Here is a 17,133-nt window from a genome sequence, read left to right on the forward strand (position 1 = left end):
AAGGGAGAAAGGGAGGGAGGGAGAGGGAGGACACTGCAACCTACGTGAATAATTGATAGTGTAAGGGAAGGAGAGCAGCTGGGTTCCCTGTCTCCATCCACTCACCAGCTGGGGATGAGAGATCCTTGCTCAGGTAGGGGATGAGCAGCTTAGCTGCTTTTATTCTCATCTTGCCTGTAATGCAAATTAAATATATTTTGCATCTAGAAAGAACGGGAGTAAAGACAGTTGGGGGAGGATTGATCCAGGTCTTCTTTGCTGCTTGCTTGGCTTTGTGTAATGGATGGACCTTGGGGCAATTTCAGCCTCAGCAGGGAAAGTGGCTGTATGTTTTTTAAAAGACATTGTGCTCTTCTGCATTGTGCAGAGAAGCAGTTGCGGGGGCGGGGGCGAGAGGGAGCGAGGATGTCTGTGTAGGAAATGAGACAAACTGAAGAGATGGGGGGCATGAAAGTCCAGACTCAAAGGAATCCCACCCTGATTCCGTCAACCTTTGGCATAACACGAGTCCAAGTGGGCAGTGCTGTCTGTGCACACTCAGTACTTTATTTAGAAGCTATGTGCATAGATCTGTGGAAACAGCTGATGTGAAAACATGTGTGTTTCTATCTGTGGGTGCATCTGTAAGTTTGTGATGACTGAGTGTAATATTGTAGTAAAACATAAAAAAACCCCAAATAGTTTCTGCCCTGAAGAGTTCACCATTGAAGGATATGCTGCTGTGTTTATGTGGTACTATGCAGCTTCTGATGTTCTTACAATGACTCAATTAATAAAATTGCAGAGATCAGTTTCTGTGTTACAGCTAATACAGACTTTTCCTATGTGAGCAAGATAAAATGCTTAATGCTGTTATATATAAGAATGAAAAAAATCTGTTAACGAAAAACTAGGAAAATACATAGCAAAAGGTAATGACACCAATTACTGTAACACATATATTAACATACCTACAAGGACACCTGAAAGAACAGATGCTTGTTTGACAGTCCCTAAAGCACACAATAACTATAAAATGCATAATGATCTATGCAAATATAGACAAATATATGGATTACAGTGCAAGACTATAAGTACACAGAATTAATCATATAAGAATGCAAGTATCAATAGGAACTGAGTCTACTTAGTGCAACTAAAGGCTTATATTAGGTGATATTGTTGCATCAGCTGTGTAAATAGTAACACTTGTTACCTTGATTGTAAGGTGAGGAACAGTAAGGGGAAAGGGTGCCTGTGATTAGCTTACATGTGGAAGTGATGTACTCATATGATTATTGCTAAAGAAGGCTAATTAGAGCAGTAAATAGGGTATTTAATAATTGTTTGCTTGTGGATCTTGAGGGCTTTGTATACAACTGGAGTTGCACAGGAGGTTAGGTGAAGCTGTAAGACAGTTAAATGAAAGCTGAGCCTGGTGTGGTTTTGTATGTAAACAAAGTTGGCTCTTGTCCGTAGTGGCAAGCTCCTGAAGAATGGCAGAAAGACCTGGGCGTCTCTATATACTTTGCTTTCACCATGGCCAGGCTTGCTATTGCTGCTGATAATGACCCTGGGTTGGGGGAGGGCAGTAGTTATTGCTGGCAGCCCTCTCTAGCAGCAGAAAATAATGTCTCTTCCTCCTTCTTGGATGCAGCAGAAGTGGCAAGCTTGGCTCTTTGCCTTGGCCCAGCCACATCTTTGCTCAGAGATTCAGGTGAATGAATAAGAACTGCTTGTGCAGAGAGGAGCTGCTGTCTTCAGTGCCCCAGACTAGTCTGGGAGACATTCAGGTAGAAGTGAGGAGGTGGACTGTATGAGTTAGCCCATACTCTGGCATCAGAGCTGCTGGGGGTGGGGAAGAAAAAAAAAAAAAAAGGTAAACAAGAGGGGAAATGGGAACACCTGCCCTCCATTCCAAGTTCCTAAAACCAGCAAGTGGATCTTTTCTTTGTCCATTCAAAGTTGTTACCTACCTTGGTTGATTCCATACTCGTTACAGTCTCTTTTCCCACCCAACTGACTCTTGAAGCCCTCATAATAATTTCTATCCAGGTCTTTCATGACTAGAATTTATACAAAGCATTAGGAGGAAATTGCTGCATTTTTATGCCCCAAACTTTGATGTAGCTGCTTGCTTCCTCTGTTTTTATTTTTGCTCATCTATAACAGATAGCTCATATTTTCTGTCTGGTCTCTCTGCATTATACTTTCACTCTTCCTTTGCATCTTTTCCTAGCTCTCTAGCTCCTCTGTCAAATTCTGTCTCTTGTTCTGTGTTTTCTACTGTCCTCTTCATGAGTTAGAACAAACCCTGTGCAAGACTGACACTTGGCATGAGGTTGTAGCTGCTGCCTTTATAGGTCTTGATGTAAAGAGAAAACATTACATCATCCTGTGGAATGAAATTGGGAATCACAGAAAAAAAAAGCATCCAGAAGAGCTCTGTGTTCTTATTTAAAGACAGCTATATGCATACTCTTGCAATGGAAGGTTGTGTTCTCATCCTCACTTTTCATCAGGAGCGACAATCTATTGATGACTGAATGCAAATACATGTGGTTAGGGGGATTCTGACCCTTCAAAATTTGAGTTTCTCTAGCAAATAGCTTACATGTTAGATCAGCGAGATATTTCATAAGGGGGATGTAGAGCCAAATCTCTGCAGTACTTGATGTACATCAAAGCTCCAAATATCAAAGGCTAGTGGGTTTGGTATCTTCTTAGTGTTCCCTTGAAAGGAATGGGAGGTTGTTGCCTTGATGTTCCCTTTTCTCACTGGATCCTGAGAGCTCGGGGACAGATCAAACTCAACGAATGGAATAAGGTGCCCCTCAGCTGTCCTTGTCCAATACTGCTTGTCTTACTGTCACTGACAACCCAGAGTACAGCTTCCTTGGCATGGCTGCCCCAGTAGAGAGCTCCTGTGGGCTCTGCACCACCCATGGATCCCCCAGAAAGGGGGAATTTAGGGAGAACTGGTCTTCCACAGCGGAGGAGGGGCTGTGACCCCATCCCCCGTTGTCTCATCTTTTTCTGTCTCTTCTTCTTCTCGCCGTCTTTCCCTGCGCCGCTGCCCACCCTGGCGTGGCTGGGGCCCTTTGCTGTCTCTCCTTTGAAGCCCGGCTTGGGAGGAAGAGGAGGGGTGGGGGCGGGAGCTGGGAGAGAGCCTTCTCCATGGTGAGGCAGGAGGCGAGGAGGCTCCTGAGGAGGGAAGCTGGGAGCTGATTCAGCGGAACAGTCCAGCATGTTTTCCCAGGAGCCCGGCTTCCCTGCTGGAACCTGCGGAGGGTAGGTACTGGTATGGGGCGGGGCGGCCCCCCCCGCCTCGCCACGGGCGCGGGGCGACTTGCCTTTCTCCCAGCAGCCCAGGGACCGGGGCAGTGAAGCAGGTTCTGCCCCGGGCGGCTGTCGTTGTTGTGGGAGCTCTCGCAGGCTGTCTGAAAGGGCGGGGAGCCGAAGAGGGGGAAGGCGATGGCCCAGCCTGGCAGGTCCGGGCCTGGCTTTGGGTCCGGCCCCGCTGCCAGCGGAGAGGCGCGGCAGCGGTCCCTCCCTCTCTGGGACCCGCTCTGATCGGGAGGAGGTTGGGCGAGTGAGACTGGCGGGTGCTCCTTTTGCTGAAGCGAAAGAGAGGGCGTGAGTGAGGCTCGTTTGCTTTCCTTGTGCCTCCCTGGGAGTGGACGAGTTCTCCAGTTTGGACTTCTCGGTGCGGATGCGTGGCGAGACGAATTTCTCTCGGGAGTTCTCCTTCCTCCTGCCGTGCAGGGTAGTACCAGGTAAGGAGTGAGAGCTAGCTGGGTTCTCCGGGCCTTTTCGATACCTTGCCCACCTTTTTTTTTGTCGGTGCAAGAAGAGACGGAGGAAGTCCTGAGCAGAGAGCAGGGATTGCCCATATGTCGGAGCAGTGACTCTCACGGGAGGGGCAGGAGCTGCTCCCCAGCATCCAGAAAAAGGGGAGTGCAGCTGTAAGTGACGTTCCTAACTGGAAGTCAGACTATGGGCAGAAAGATTTGTGACCAGCTGAGAGCAAACTGCCTCTTTTATGTAGTATTCGCTTCCTTTTCCTAGTTCTGTCTTGGTAATTTCTTTTCTTGAATTTTAGGAATCTGTGTGTAAGCAAAATTCAGCACTGTAGTTCCTATACATACTGGTGTTTACAGTAGAGTAAGGCTATTCGTGTGATGCTTTCAGCTGTCTTCACTGAGTACCTAAAAATATTATTTGGTAGAGCTAATATGGCTCTCTAAGGGAGAAAAAAGGGAGTGAAAGAGCAGAAGCTGTTGCTCAAGGAAAGTGATTGCCCAAAATTTTCCTTATGAGCATTTCAGGCCTGTACTTCTTGGTTCAAATTACCTTCAGTTCTTCTGAATTGCCTGTCCGGTCCTTTCTAGTGAGTGATTTCAAAAACATACCAGCATCTCACTGAAGAATCACTCATCAGGCTGGGACACCCAGTTGTTATACTGACTATCGTTCCATAATTAGCTGCAAATAGTGCTTTATTGTTTCAGATACTGGAAGGCTTCCAGATTAGCAAAGTCTTTTACCATAGCTATACCGCTGCTTCCCTGTGAACTTTCAGGAAGATAGTTACCTGAGGATTTGAGGCACTTGTAAAGGGGAGTTGTTGCACTCTTCAGCCACCTCTGGAATACTTGTGAAACGTGGATGAAAGGATGTATGAAATCTGTCAAGGCCAATTTGTGTTTTTCTTGGAACAAATACTTGCATTGACTTGGTTATTGAACTGGCTCAGCTATAGCACATGGGAGTGATTTTGAGAGCTGCGTGGAGATCCCAAGACTGAAACAGCAGAGGATGCTGCCAGATGGGAATAAAGGACGTGAGTAGAGTTGTGTGTGTGGAGGTAGTGGCCTAGAGGTTCTTGTACCATTTCAGAACTGAGAGTGATCTTTAGCAGTGGACCAGCAGTGCCTACTTTTAGTTTGGCTACCTGCTTGAAGTTAGTGCACTGGTTACCGTCACTAGTAAAATTCTGGTTTAGTCTTCAGTGTTTTCTAGGCCCTTTGCTTCCCTTCGTTGCCATTTCCTAAAAATAAAGCTTCAGCAAGTATATATATTCCTTTCCCAGTCTGCAGAATTGCTTTTCTTTTTCAGAAGGATGATGCTCTGCTTTTCTGTGGTCAAAGAGTGTGAAGTTCTAATTTGAAAAGAAGTATGTTCTCTTTCTGTAAATAAAGCTTTTCATTCCAGTTCATTCAAGTTCAAAATTCACAAATGGAGTTTCAAGCTATAGTTACAATGGCCCCAAGTTTTTGTGGTATTTTGTAAAAGATAACATAAAATCTAAGTCATTCTTATGGATTTATAAAGCCCCTTAGCTCATTCCTAATCTGGGATAATTACAGAACTGAGAACATCTCTAAATGTGTGTTAAGACTGGTGATTTTGGCATCTGCTGGAGCCATTTTGACAATAGAACTGTACTAGGAACTTACTGAATGGTAAGGTGCAGTTGCTCCATGAAGTGCTCAGGTCAGTTCGAAGTATAGAGATGAATTTATGGTGAGAGAACAGGGGCAGAACTGACCTCATGTAGGACCTGCCAGATTTCCATGATGCAGGTGTGTATTTTATTCTTCTTACTGAATGCTTCACGATTCAAACCAGTGACGGCCAAAGAAAAACGCTGTAGCATGCAACAAGGCCCCAGCATGCAACAAGGGCATCCAGTTGCACAGAAGTTCTACTATTGCACTTCTCTGGAGATCCATAGTTTCTGAAAATGATAATTTATCAAATTAAGCTCTTACCTTTTTAGGGCTCACAGAACATAAACTTCAGCTTTCTGACAGAACCAATGAAAGTCTTTCATGTACTGCGTTGGACATATATTTTGTTAGTCCCAAACATGCTTCAGATAAATTAATAAAATAAGTAAAGCATGTGTTAGTATAATATTACTATTCATTTAAAATACATTTGCCATCTAACTATTCCAATATTTATGTGAGCGTGTCAAGACCAACTCCTATGCCTTCCCTCCCATACACATTATCGATTTAATGTTTAGATGCATTACACAGATCTCTCTCACTTGAATTTTAGGAGAAAATTGTGGGATGGAAGCATTGTGTTACTTTGTGTAGATCAGCCTATATAGAAGTTACATGATGCCATCGGGCTACCCAAACAAATTGTGAATTGTCAGAGAATTGGTGGGCATACAGATTCTTGAAACTTTATGTAATACAGTATAGCTTCATGGTTACAGAAAAATGTGTTACTTTCATACAACAGAGAATATAGCCACTGGGTTCAAAGCAAAGTCTGCATGACTTAACAGATACCGATGTCTTAGTATGGAAGCAGTAGGAGTCATGCACCTAAAAGCTGGAGGATAACAATTCATGATCGCGTTCTATAATCACATAACAAACAACTCATGATTGCATTACAAAGTGGATGAGACTTGTCTCTTGTGTTAGAAACCTGGGCTTTGTTCCTAGTCCCACCTATGTGACCTTCACTATGACTTAAACCCCAGTTGTTACGGCTAGTAAAATCTAGGAATGGCCTGGAAAGTTTATTAGCTAACAGTAGGAGAGCTGCAGCTAGCAGTAAGACTGTCTACAAGTGCAATGGGCAATGTAATATATGTCTTTTAAACTACTGTGTATTGTTTGTGTTATTTTTTTGTTTTCTCTTCTATGAAATTAAATAAGTGCTGCTGTTATTTGTATACACTGCTGCTCCAGCAGGGGCCAAAATAATAATATATTTTCAGTGGAAGATGTGCAGGCAAAAGCCCATCTAATGTGCACACTGACTTTACCAGCAGTGGTAACACAGAACTGTGTGTGCATCTCTTCTGTAGGTGTATCAGTTTCATTGTGGCACCATCTCTGTTATGTTCCTGTCTCGGAGATTAAAAACCAGGCTGTGGCAACTGGGTCTGTCCTTTATGTGCTGATTTCAGCAATATTTCAGAACTTTCAGCTCTCTTCATATGTTTCAGTTTTGAGATCTGATCCCAAACCTTCCTGTCAGACCTGTCTTTATTCTTCTGCAGATCTATGATAGAGGAGGAACGTGGCCAAAAAGATCATTCAGCTCTTACACAACAGTTGTGAGGCAAACAGTGCATGTGAACAGAGACAGAGCAGTCAGGGCCAGAAGATTTTTGTTGTTATATCCAGGATGTTTGCAGGTGGCCAGTGGTAAGTTAGGACAGTTCAAAGGATCTCACAGGGAATGACAGCTTCCTCGTGGGCAAGAAACAGTCTGGGGAGAGGAAGAGTAAGCAGAAGGCAAAGGAGGCACTGCAGGCAAGCACTGGTATCTTGAGTTCTCCACGAGTTAGAAGTTTTTCTTTTTCCCCCTCTTTTTTTTTTCCCCCTCCCTTCTGCCTCTGTCTCTTGCAGGAGGCCTGAGGAGGGGGTGTGCTGGTTCAGTGAAGTTATAGACTCTTCCACCCAAGACTTTCCATGTGCTCTCACTCCTGCTGTCCCCAACAAGGTAAAGGCAGTCCACGTTTCTCTGTCTGAGGGTTGGAGTGTGCCTTGAATCACTGAGCAGAAGAAATGACTGAAAACAAGCTCGTGTGCATGTGTATGTTATGGCTATAGTTGCGCACTATTGTGTGAGAATCCTTACCTTGTTCATTTAATCATTTCTTATGCTATACTGTATCAAGTCAGTAGTCTGACCCATTGAAAGAGAGGAATTCCTGATACCTGTCTGATCAGGTTCCAGGTCAAGATTTTGCAACACAAGCTGAAGACAATTTGGCCAGTGGTATTGTCCATGCTATCAGTTAAGGAAGAATGATTCCATCTTGTCTTCAGTGAGCAAATAGTTTTTGTGCTGAAACATGGAAGGAGCTGTTGGCTCCTTCAGTGTCTGGGTTACCACAGAAGATAACGTTAGCTTCTGCAAATGTTAAATTCTTTTCACTGTTGTCTTTTCCTTTTCACAGACTGTGGACTTGTTTGAGATGATTGAAAAAATGCAGGTAAGGAGAAACTTTGGGATCTCTTGATTTTTCATAGCCAAACATATAGTCTTATCACTTCACTCCCCAATACCCTTTAATTTGGGCTTGCTGAATATTTAGCTCTTCTAGGCCCAAGCTGCTATACCTACTCTTAAATGGAGTTTCAAAAGCATTTACCTGTATTCATTTTTCCAACCAGCTTGATGGAAAGAATAGACACAAATTATTATAATTCTGTCTGGTCTTTGCAGAAGTGTGATTCTGAGAGAAAATCAAAGTTGCATTAAGGTATCTCTGGCATCTTCTTCAAGAAACCATGTTGCTGCTGGGTAGCAGCTGCTAATGGCAGGTGATTAATGGGATGTTAACATAACTGCATTTAGCAAGGTCAGCCAGTTTAATAAATAACTGCTCTAGGCCCTGTCTTTAACTCGCACAAGAAAGAAGGACTCTGGCTTAATTCTCTTATGGAAATACATGCATTACATACATACATTATAAAATTAGAGTAGAGTAAGAAGGGAAAAAAACCAACCCTGCCCTATCAAATAAAAATATGGTAATATAATGTTATATCTGTTATATCTCTAACAACAAAATCTTTAGAACTAATTTTTTCAGATTATCTGTTCTCAGAGCATCCTTACAGACTACCAATATTTTCTCTGAGTGATAAACCTTCTTTAAAATGCTATGGTTAACTTTGACCTAACGTAACATGTAACATGGCACAGAACACCTGCCTTTTATTATGTGCAGAAATTAGACTTAGAAGAAACAATTAACTTCTTTCCTGGAATTTGGGTGATCATATTATGGATATGAGCAAAATGCAAGACTTAGGTGGGACTATAAAGATGAGGAGGTGGAAGGCAGCAGCGAAATGCCAAGTACAGAGTTACGAGGCTGAAGTAGTATTTAGCAGACTAGGAAGGAGAAGGGGGGGAAGGAGGGGCTGAAGGTATATTTTCTATATATTCATGTGTAGGCAGACATAGACCTTGAAACCACTGTACTGACACCAAAACTATGTTTGGGATATATGCTCAGTGCTTTAGAATGACAAGCTCTGTACATCTGCCTAGCTCATTTAACTGTGTGCTAGAAAGTAAGCTTGAGCATGCAGAGCTTCTTGTTCAGTTTAAGCACATGTTAAAAGGTATGACAGTCCTTTCCAGGCCTTTTGAAATCTGTATAAGGAAGAATCACTAGCAGGTGTCCCTTACTGGAAGACTGTGTTGCTTAAGATTCTCAGTGTTTCTCAGCTCCCAATTTACCATACGAAAACTTCTGTCACTGGATTTGGACCTCTTTAGTTAGAGCTATAACAGAGGGAGCAGATGAGAATTTCCAGCATTTACAGACCACCTAATTTTGCATCTATATTGGTTTCTTAGCTGCCCATTGTTAAGACTGTATAGTAGTGTATGCTTTTTAATTTAGCTTGTTTTGTCACCTGACTTGTACTAGGAGAATTAATAACTGCTGCTTAAGTATGACAGCAATTTTTTGAAAGAGAAGAGACATGTTTTCCAAAAGAAAAACTCCCTCCCCCATAATATTTCTTTTTATTATTTGTTGTGATTTTTATATTTTTATATTTTTATATTTTTACTAATCCTTTTTTGTTTTGTTTTTGTTTTCCCTTTCCTTCCATTTGACTCTGGCTATCCTTTAGATTTATTGAATTGTTTTTGAGAATTAAATCTGGGATTTTCATTAGCAGTCAAGTGAATGAAAGGCAAAATAGGAGACTTGGACGTTTCTCCTGTAAAATAACAACAACAAAGCCGTGGGATAGAATTAGTTTTTGAGTACTTTAACAATCAGATTGGAGTATCATTGTTTGACTGAAAATTGACATAGCCATTTCACATTATGTGTGATGAATTAACAGATAAACCTGTGCTCTCTTTTTAAAATGAAACCTATACCCAAGATCTGAAAATGAAGTTTGCTGCCACCCCCCCCTTTTTTTTTTAAAATCTTAATAATCATTACTTGAAGTAAATGGGCTACTGGCCACATTGTTCTATGCGTACAGATGTAGTGAAGACACAGTAAATACCTCAAGGACACTTAGGCATACATTGTTCCTAGATTGCTCTGCAATGCAATCACTTGAAAAGCAAGCAAATCTTATTTCATCCAGATGTTTTAGTTCTTCGCACACTGTTATAACCAAACCCTCTCCACTTACCTGCTTTTGTCTTTTATGGTGTGCTGTTCACTACCTCTGTTCTGCATTCATACAGTTTCAACATATCCTCCAGTTTTATTTTCTCGCAACTACCTTTATTTTTTTTTTCCTGTGTTCCCTCTCAGAAATAAGGCTGTTTTGAACTAGTGCCATCAAGGCACTGCTCTTTCCCCATAAAAAATCTGTTATCATAGTATTGTTATGCCATGTTGGACCCAACTGTGGGTCTGGATGGCTTTTTTGTCTGCTGTTCTTTCATCCTGCTCAGGCCAGGTGTTTCCCCTGTACAAGACTCTGGGAATATCAGATTACTAGACTGATGCTGTCTCCAGTAAGCTACCTAGAGAGACAGTGAGGGAAAGCCTTTCCTTAAAGGCAGCACTGCAAGACAAACTGGACCAAACCCAAAGGGTGTCTCAGCAGCTAGCTGCAACTGCTATAGTTTATGCCTCTCCTTTTTGAGGAATGACAGCGATCACCAACCAGTTGTTCTGCCCATGCTTTGACACTTCAACAACTTACGCTGTGCAGTCCTGGTTACCCTCTAAAATAAAGGTTTGGACTATACAGCCCAGGGCTGATCTTTGCCAGTATCTTAAGCTTCACTCCAAAGAAGAGGTCAGTAGATTTAGGCCTATGTCTTCTGCTCCTAGGCTACCAGGAGCTCCTTTAACAGTGCAAAGTCATGAAAAGTGTTGGCACGTTCCTCTGCTCTCTGTAGAGACTCTGATACAAATAGTAGCTCCTTTACAGCAGCCGAGGAAGTTTTCCCTCAGGCCTCTCTGAGATACTGGTTTTCTACCAGGACCTCCTTTGAAACTTGACATTTTTTGCAGTTATCAGATCTGCCAAAAATACCAAGGAAGAGGAGAGAGATCTTACAAAATTGCAGTTTCCCAACCTCCATTTCCCTGTGCAGAAATCTCCTGGTGCATAGCAAGTTTGTCCAGGTACTTTCCACAGTTTGTTCCGGAAGGCTGGGGCTGCTTTGTACTTGGGTGTCTCTCCTATCTCAATCCTATTTTGATAGAGCATAGGACTTTCTTGCACCAAAGAACTATTCCCAAGACCCCTGTTTCAGAACCTAGCCTTCCTCATGAGCCCCAACCCACTAGGTTGACAAGTGAAACTCCAGATCACATGAACAAAACATCCATTTGCACTTATATTTAATGCACTCCGCTTTCTGAGCTCTGACTTCCCCAAATGCAAAATGGTTACTACAACCTCTGCAAAAGGTCACTTGTCAGCCTCTGTTCCATGTTAATTTTACAACCTACCACATCCTGGTAATTTGTTGTTCATTTTGTCAGTGCTGCCTACTGACAGTTTGAAACAGATTTTCTGACATTTCCCTGTGAAGAATAGCTCTAAGCTGATATTTGTTTGGGCTCTTCTGTTGAAAATACAAAAAAATGGGTTTTTTTGGGTAACTCTCTATACGCTCAGCTTTTATAGTTTGATCCTCTGTCACCTGTAGATGTTTTGGCAAGCTTCTTTCTCATAATTTCATTAACATAATAACAGCAAAAAACTATTTTCCTTATCTGCAGATTGTTCCTCACTTCTTTACTGTGTTTCTATACTTAAGCATCTAAAATTTGTTGTTATTGCTATTTTTTGTGTTTGAACTCAACTTCAGACTTCTGAAGAATGCCCTCATGCATCTATTGCTAGTCTTTACCCTGGGAGTTAGCCATACTGGTTTACTTCTGGTGTTTCTAAGAGTTTTTTGAAGGTATTACATATTTGTTGTGAGCTCAAGGTCTGGCTCCTGATCGTTTCATAATGCTTTAGCTTTTTTATGGGTCATTTTTAGGTTCTTTTAATAAGCTTTCTCATTTGTCTATAACCTCATTTTTATGTGAAATGGATGTGTCTTTTTTTTTTTTTGTTGCTCATGCAACTGATCATTGTTAATCCTTGATCTAATGTTGCTATTGCCCAATGTTAATGTTGTTGCTATAGTAGCAGTTTTTTCACCCTATATGGCTGGAGCATTGGCCCCAAACTTTTGTCTTGAGCATCTTACGTCTCCACTGTAGACCTCCACTCAGATAAACATATTTCTACCAGATACTAGTTTACAAGCTAGTTCCACTGTAGAATACTTGCATAGACATAGCTGTTATAAATCAGATCTTGCTTATTTTCAGAACAAAGTTGAGAGCTGCTTAATCTGTCTGGAATCCCTGATTAGCCACTCCATTAAAGAGTCACATAAAAATGTACTCTCAGCATCATGTTCTGGTGTGAGAGTTACAAGATTTAGGTAGCACTAGTTGAATACTCATGTATTGTGTATAAGAGAAAGCTACAACTTAAATCTTGGCCTTCAGCTTTCTATCTGACAATGCAAATTTTGCCTCTTAATCTTCTGTCTGTATTGATGCCCACTTGGACTGTGGCCAGCATTTTATGGGAGCCTGTTGTCCCCCATATCTTTTTGGCTTCTTTTGTTCTGGGCTTCTGCTCAGTTTGTGTTGGGGTTGTCCTCATGAATACCTTCCTATTCCTGTGTGCTTCTGCTGCAGAAGTGTGGTGGAAGTGAGCTAGTCTTGCTAGGATGAGAAGGCAGAGGGCTTTCTTATAGCATTTAGAAAGAGAATCAAGTCTGGATGCTAGCTGCTGATTCAGGAAGAAACTAGGCATCCAGCAGTCTTTTGCCCTGCCATTCCAACCCACGTCACAGTAACAGTGCCTAGGAAAGTAGATGTGCAGGGCTTTGCTATGTGGCTCCTTGCTGCCTGCAGAAGTCTGTTGTACTAGTCAGATGTATGGATGGAGAGCAGCTCTGATTTTCTGTCTTGCCTCCAGGAGACAGACTTGTTCCCTTATGTGGATGGAAGCAAGACACAGAAGCTGCTTAAAGCCTTCCTGCCTAGCCATAATCCTCGAAACAAGTGCTTGTTACTTCTCTTAACCCTGCTCTGAGGTTCTCAATGCTCTGCCTGATGGTATCTTCAAGGGAGAGGGAAAAGTAGGACAGGAATGAATGGTCTGAAATACTGTTCGTTTGCATTCTGTCTTTACCTGTTCCGTTTTTTTTTTTTTATTGCTTGGGATAGGAAGTAAAGTAACTGGAATTGATTAGAGAATGAAATAAGAAAATCAGTTTGGGAGGTTGCTTTTGATTTCTGCCAGCTTTTTAAGAGATGTAAGGGAGGTGTTAAGTTTTAATGCCAAACTAGGGGACTGGCTAAATTCTAGCTTTACTCCTTCTGTTTATTTCAAACTTCCAAACTTGCATAAAATAGAAGATTACAGAGAGAGACAAAATATGCATATTTGGGATATGGAGAAGGACACAGAAGGTAAGTGAAACAGATGTGCTAAAACATAGAATTAACTGTTTGTGACTTTCTGTTGCTAGGGGAGTCGTCTGGATGAACAAAGATGTTCCCTTCCAGCTCCTCTCAAGGTCAGGCCAAGTCATTGTTGCCTCCTAAATTGCTGAGAATGGCAGATAACTGACCTGGCTTGCAGTGTATTTTTATCTTGCAGTGAACAGGCAGACTACAAACAGTTCAAGAATACATATATTCCTGTCTTTTTTTCATTTTATTGTTTTGAAGTTGCTGCACAAGAGGGTGAAACTATGTAATGAAACAGAATCAATACTTCCCTTTTTCAAATTTAAATGATTCCAATAAGCATTTAATATTATTAACAGTCTTAGTTTTGACTAAATAATTTCTTAAATTTTATTCCATTTAAGAGCTATAATATTTATGAAACCACATTGCATTTATTTCAGTAGTCTGCTTGAGGGTTCATAGATGCTACTAGAAAGCTGGTTTGTTTCCCTCAATATTGGGCCAATAAGAACAGGTTCCCATCTTTAAATTCTCAACTCCTCCTCTCCATTCTTTCAGCCTCAGCTGAGGCACAGTAACCTTAAAATCAATCTTGACCTTGAATTCAGTCTTGGGCATGACCTTAAAAAAAAAAAAAAAGCCGTATAGAGAATTGATATAGCTCAATTCTGACAGAGATGTAGTGATGGAAGGGGAATCCAACTGACATGAAGTGGCTCAGATACTCCTACTGTTCTTACAGTCATTCCTCAGCACTGTTCAGTTGTATACCACAGGTCTAGCTATGGACCTAACCTCATCCAATTGGCCTATAGTTTTACTACCTCCTCATTTTGCATGCCTGTATTCTGCGTAGTTTCAAGGAGGAAGGTGGGTGAAATCTGACTCCTAAATTTATTGTTATCAAAGTTCTGTTATAATGCTGAGACCTGGGAAATGGATTCTAACCTTAAATCCTAAAGTAAAACTCTAAAGATGGACTAGGGCAGAGTGGAAGCTGAGGGCACAGCTTGTGCCATCATGAGAGCATAACACTTTAAACAATGTAATGCATTTTTGCCAATGGTCTATTCTGGTTTCAGACAGAAGAGGAGTATATTCCTTACCCCAGCATCCACGAGGTGAGTTAGTACTGCTGTACTCTTTTTTTTCCTTGGACTTTATTGGCTTTTCAGCTTTCATGTTCTGTGTCCTTCTGAATAGGTATTACAGAAAGGGTGGCCATATCCTCTTATTATCTTACCCCAGTTTGGGGGCTACTGGATTGAAGGGACGAGCCACAACCTCTCCAGCCTGAGTCCAACTCTGTCTGACGTACCCTTTCGCTGTAGTGGTAAAGTGAAACTAGAGAGTGACCCTACAGCCAAGCTGTACCGCAAACATTTTCTGGGGAAGGTAAGGATGATCTTCAGAGCCTTCTCTGCCCACCAAGTCTCAGGGCTGAAGTTAATCTCAGGCTTTTCCTGATAGGCTTAGAAATAACTGCATAGCCACTCCATTTCAATTCCTCATGATGCCTTGAACTAATGTAAATAAGGTACATAACTACCATGTGGCATGTCTTTGCCCATGGCTTAAAGGCTTAGGTAAGGAGAGAGCTCAAAGTTTTTCCACAAGGAGAATATTTCTTCAGTTCAAAGTTAAGAGAGACCAGTGATTTTGATGCTGTGTGGGTTGTGTCCTTTTCTTGCTGATAACATGGGAAGGTTATTTCAGAAAGGTAAAGAAATATCTTTTGCATGCTTTGAGTAACCGTGAACAACTCTTAGCTGAAGAAGAGTCCATAAACATCATGTGATGGGAGAGGCACAGTTAGTGGTTTAGGGAATATTCTTTAAACAAGATGGGAGATTAGAGTATGTGTAGTATTACAAACTTAATACATATGTCTGTGGTGTGGGTGTGCATATTGCATATGCTAGGTCACTCAAAGAATTCTTTCAAGACTTTTTGCAGAACACCTTGTAGCAGATCCTATAAAACAAACACCCAAAAAAGTGCTACGACATACAAGCCACAGCTCAGTTCCTTTTCTTTTTTTTTTTTTTTGTTTGTTGTTTCATGGTCTATATCTTATATGGTGATTACATAGTAAGATTCATTTTGCCTGCAGGAAGAAGGCTGTAAGACCTTATGTCTTATATACTGTGGGAATTATTAAAAGTCTACATTGTTTTTCAAGACTGTAACAAAGAGAAGGATTTAATAAAGGTATAAATGGAAATGGCAGTCAAAGAATCTTTGGGTGCAGCTTCACAAGCACTTGAAGCTGGCAGTGCTGATGAGAGAAGCTTTCTTGCCATACATTCATATGTGGTCATGTATTTCTCCATTATGCTGTCCTTTCTTTGTGCTGGTTAAAGTATTGTTGCTGCAGTGCTGTGAACTGTTGGGGAACTGACTCAGTGGAGTCACACAGAATCACAGAATCATTAAGGTTGGAAAAGACCTTCAAGGTCATCAAGTCCAACCATCAACCCAACACCACCATGCCCACTAAACCATGTCCTGAAGTACCATGTCCACACGTTTTTTGAACACCACCAGTATTTTGAACACTTCTGGTGTCCTCTCAGTGGAAAGAGCTATGTCTTAAGTAATTAGTGTGAAATTCTAGCTTAACCCAGGACAAAGAGATGGAAACTATTTGAAGCAGTCAAAGGACATTTTTTTTATTAGGTATAATTTTAATGATCTCTTTTGTTATTTTAAAGTCTCTCTAATTTTGTTTCATTACTTCAAGTCTATGATTTTAGTAAACATGCTCTCTAACTTGCTGAGACTGTAGGTCATCTCATATTCAGGTTCATTTTCCTCTGGTATGCAAATACATGTGTTTTGGACCTTGTTACTGTTTTTCTGTCATGACAAGCTGACATCAGCCCAAGATTTTTTTTTTTTTTTTTTTTTTACTTTTCTCCAAGCAGAGGTGCAAGGAGGGCCCGCAAGGAGACAACATTATCGGGCATTATTTCAGTACCAGCCCAGTCTTAGTGGTTCTGTGTTCTGCAGTTGCCAGCAATGGCAGTAGCTTGAGGTCCTTGTCATCTGACTGATGACACCTTATGCTTTTATGAAAAGAAGGCTTGCTGGAATAAGCCAGCTGCTGCCTACTCAGTACTGTAAGCTTATTGGTTATCTATCACTATTGATAGGTTTGGATGTTCAGGTATCACTATCTTCCTGTAGGTCATCACATAATCATTTGACCACCAAATCTGCTTTTCTTTCTTTTTCAGGGATGAAAGCATCCCAGTATTTTATCAGGTGACCAGAGGTTGCCAAATTTTTTCAGTTAATTGTATTTTTACTTTCAGTGGTCTTGAAGGAAGAGAATGGGCTAATGTACCCATTTTGAATCCTATAAAGATCTTTTGGTGTTCTCTAGTTTCCTATGCTCCTATTGCTAAAAGAGCTGATAGAATCTTAGAAACATTTAGGTTGGAAAAGACCCTTAGGATCACCAAGTACAACTTTTAACCTAGCACTGCCAAGTCCACCACTAAACCATGTCCTTAAGCACCACACATCTTTTAAATACCTCCAGGGATGGTGACTCAACCACTTCCCTGGGCAGCCTGTTCCAATGCTAGTCAACCCTTCTGATGAAGAAATTTTTCCTAATATCCAATGTAAACCTCCCCTGGCACAACTGGAGGCCATTTCCTCTTGTCCTATCG

The 17,133-nt window shown here is 41.5% G+C and overlaps 1 protein-coding gene across 1 annotated transcript in view; it reads left to right on the forward strand.

Annotated features, from left to right (window-relative positions):
- Positions 1-80: 80 nt before the first annotated feature.
- Positions 81-17,133, forward strand: part of RAP1GAP (RAP1 GTPase activating protein) — a 39,023-nt gene continuing 21,970 nt past the window's right edge. Inside the window, exons 1-6 of the mRNA XM_010295704.1 lie at positions 81-133; positions 7,365-7,458; positions 7,919-7,954; positions 13,510-13,557; positions 14,536-14,574; positions 14,657-14,848. Of these exons, the coding sequence (XP_010294006.1) occupies positions 7,937-7,954; positions 13,510-13,557; positions 14,536-14,574; positions 14,657-14,848 (297 nt within the window). The 5' untranslated portion in view covers positions 81-133; positions 7,365-7,458; positions 7,919-7,936. The remainder of the gene's footprint in view (positions 134-7,364; positions 7,459-7,918; positions 7,955-13,509; positions 13,558-14,535; positions 14,575-14,656; positions 14,849-17,133) is intronic.

Source organism: Phaethon lepturus, unplaced genomic scaffold (assembly GCF_000687285.1).
Source record: "Phaethon lepturus isolate BGI_N335 unplaced genomic scaffold, ASM68728v1 scaffold1081, whole genome shotgun sequence".
Classification (NCBI taxonomy): Eukaryota; Metazoa; Chordata; class Aves; order Phaethontiformes; family Phaethontidae; genus Phaethon; species Phaethon lepturus.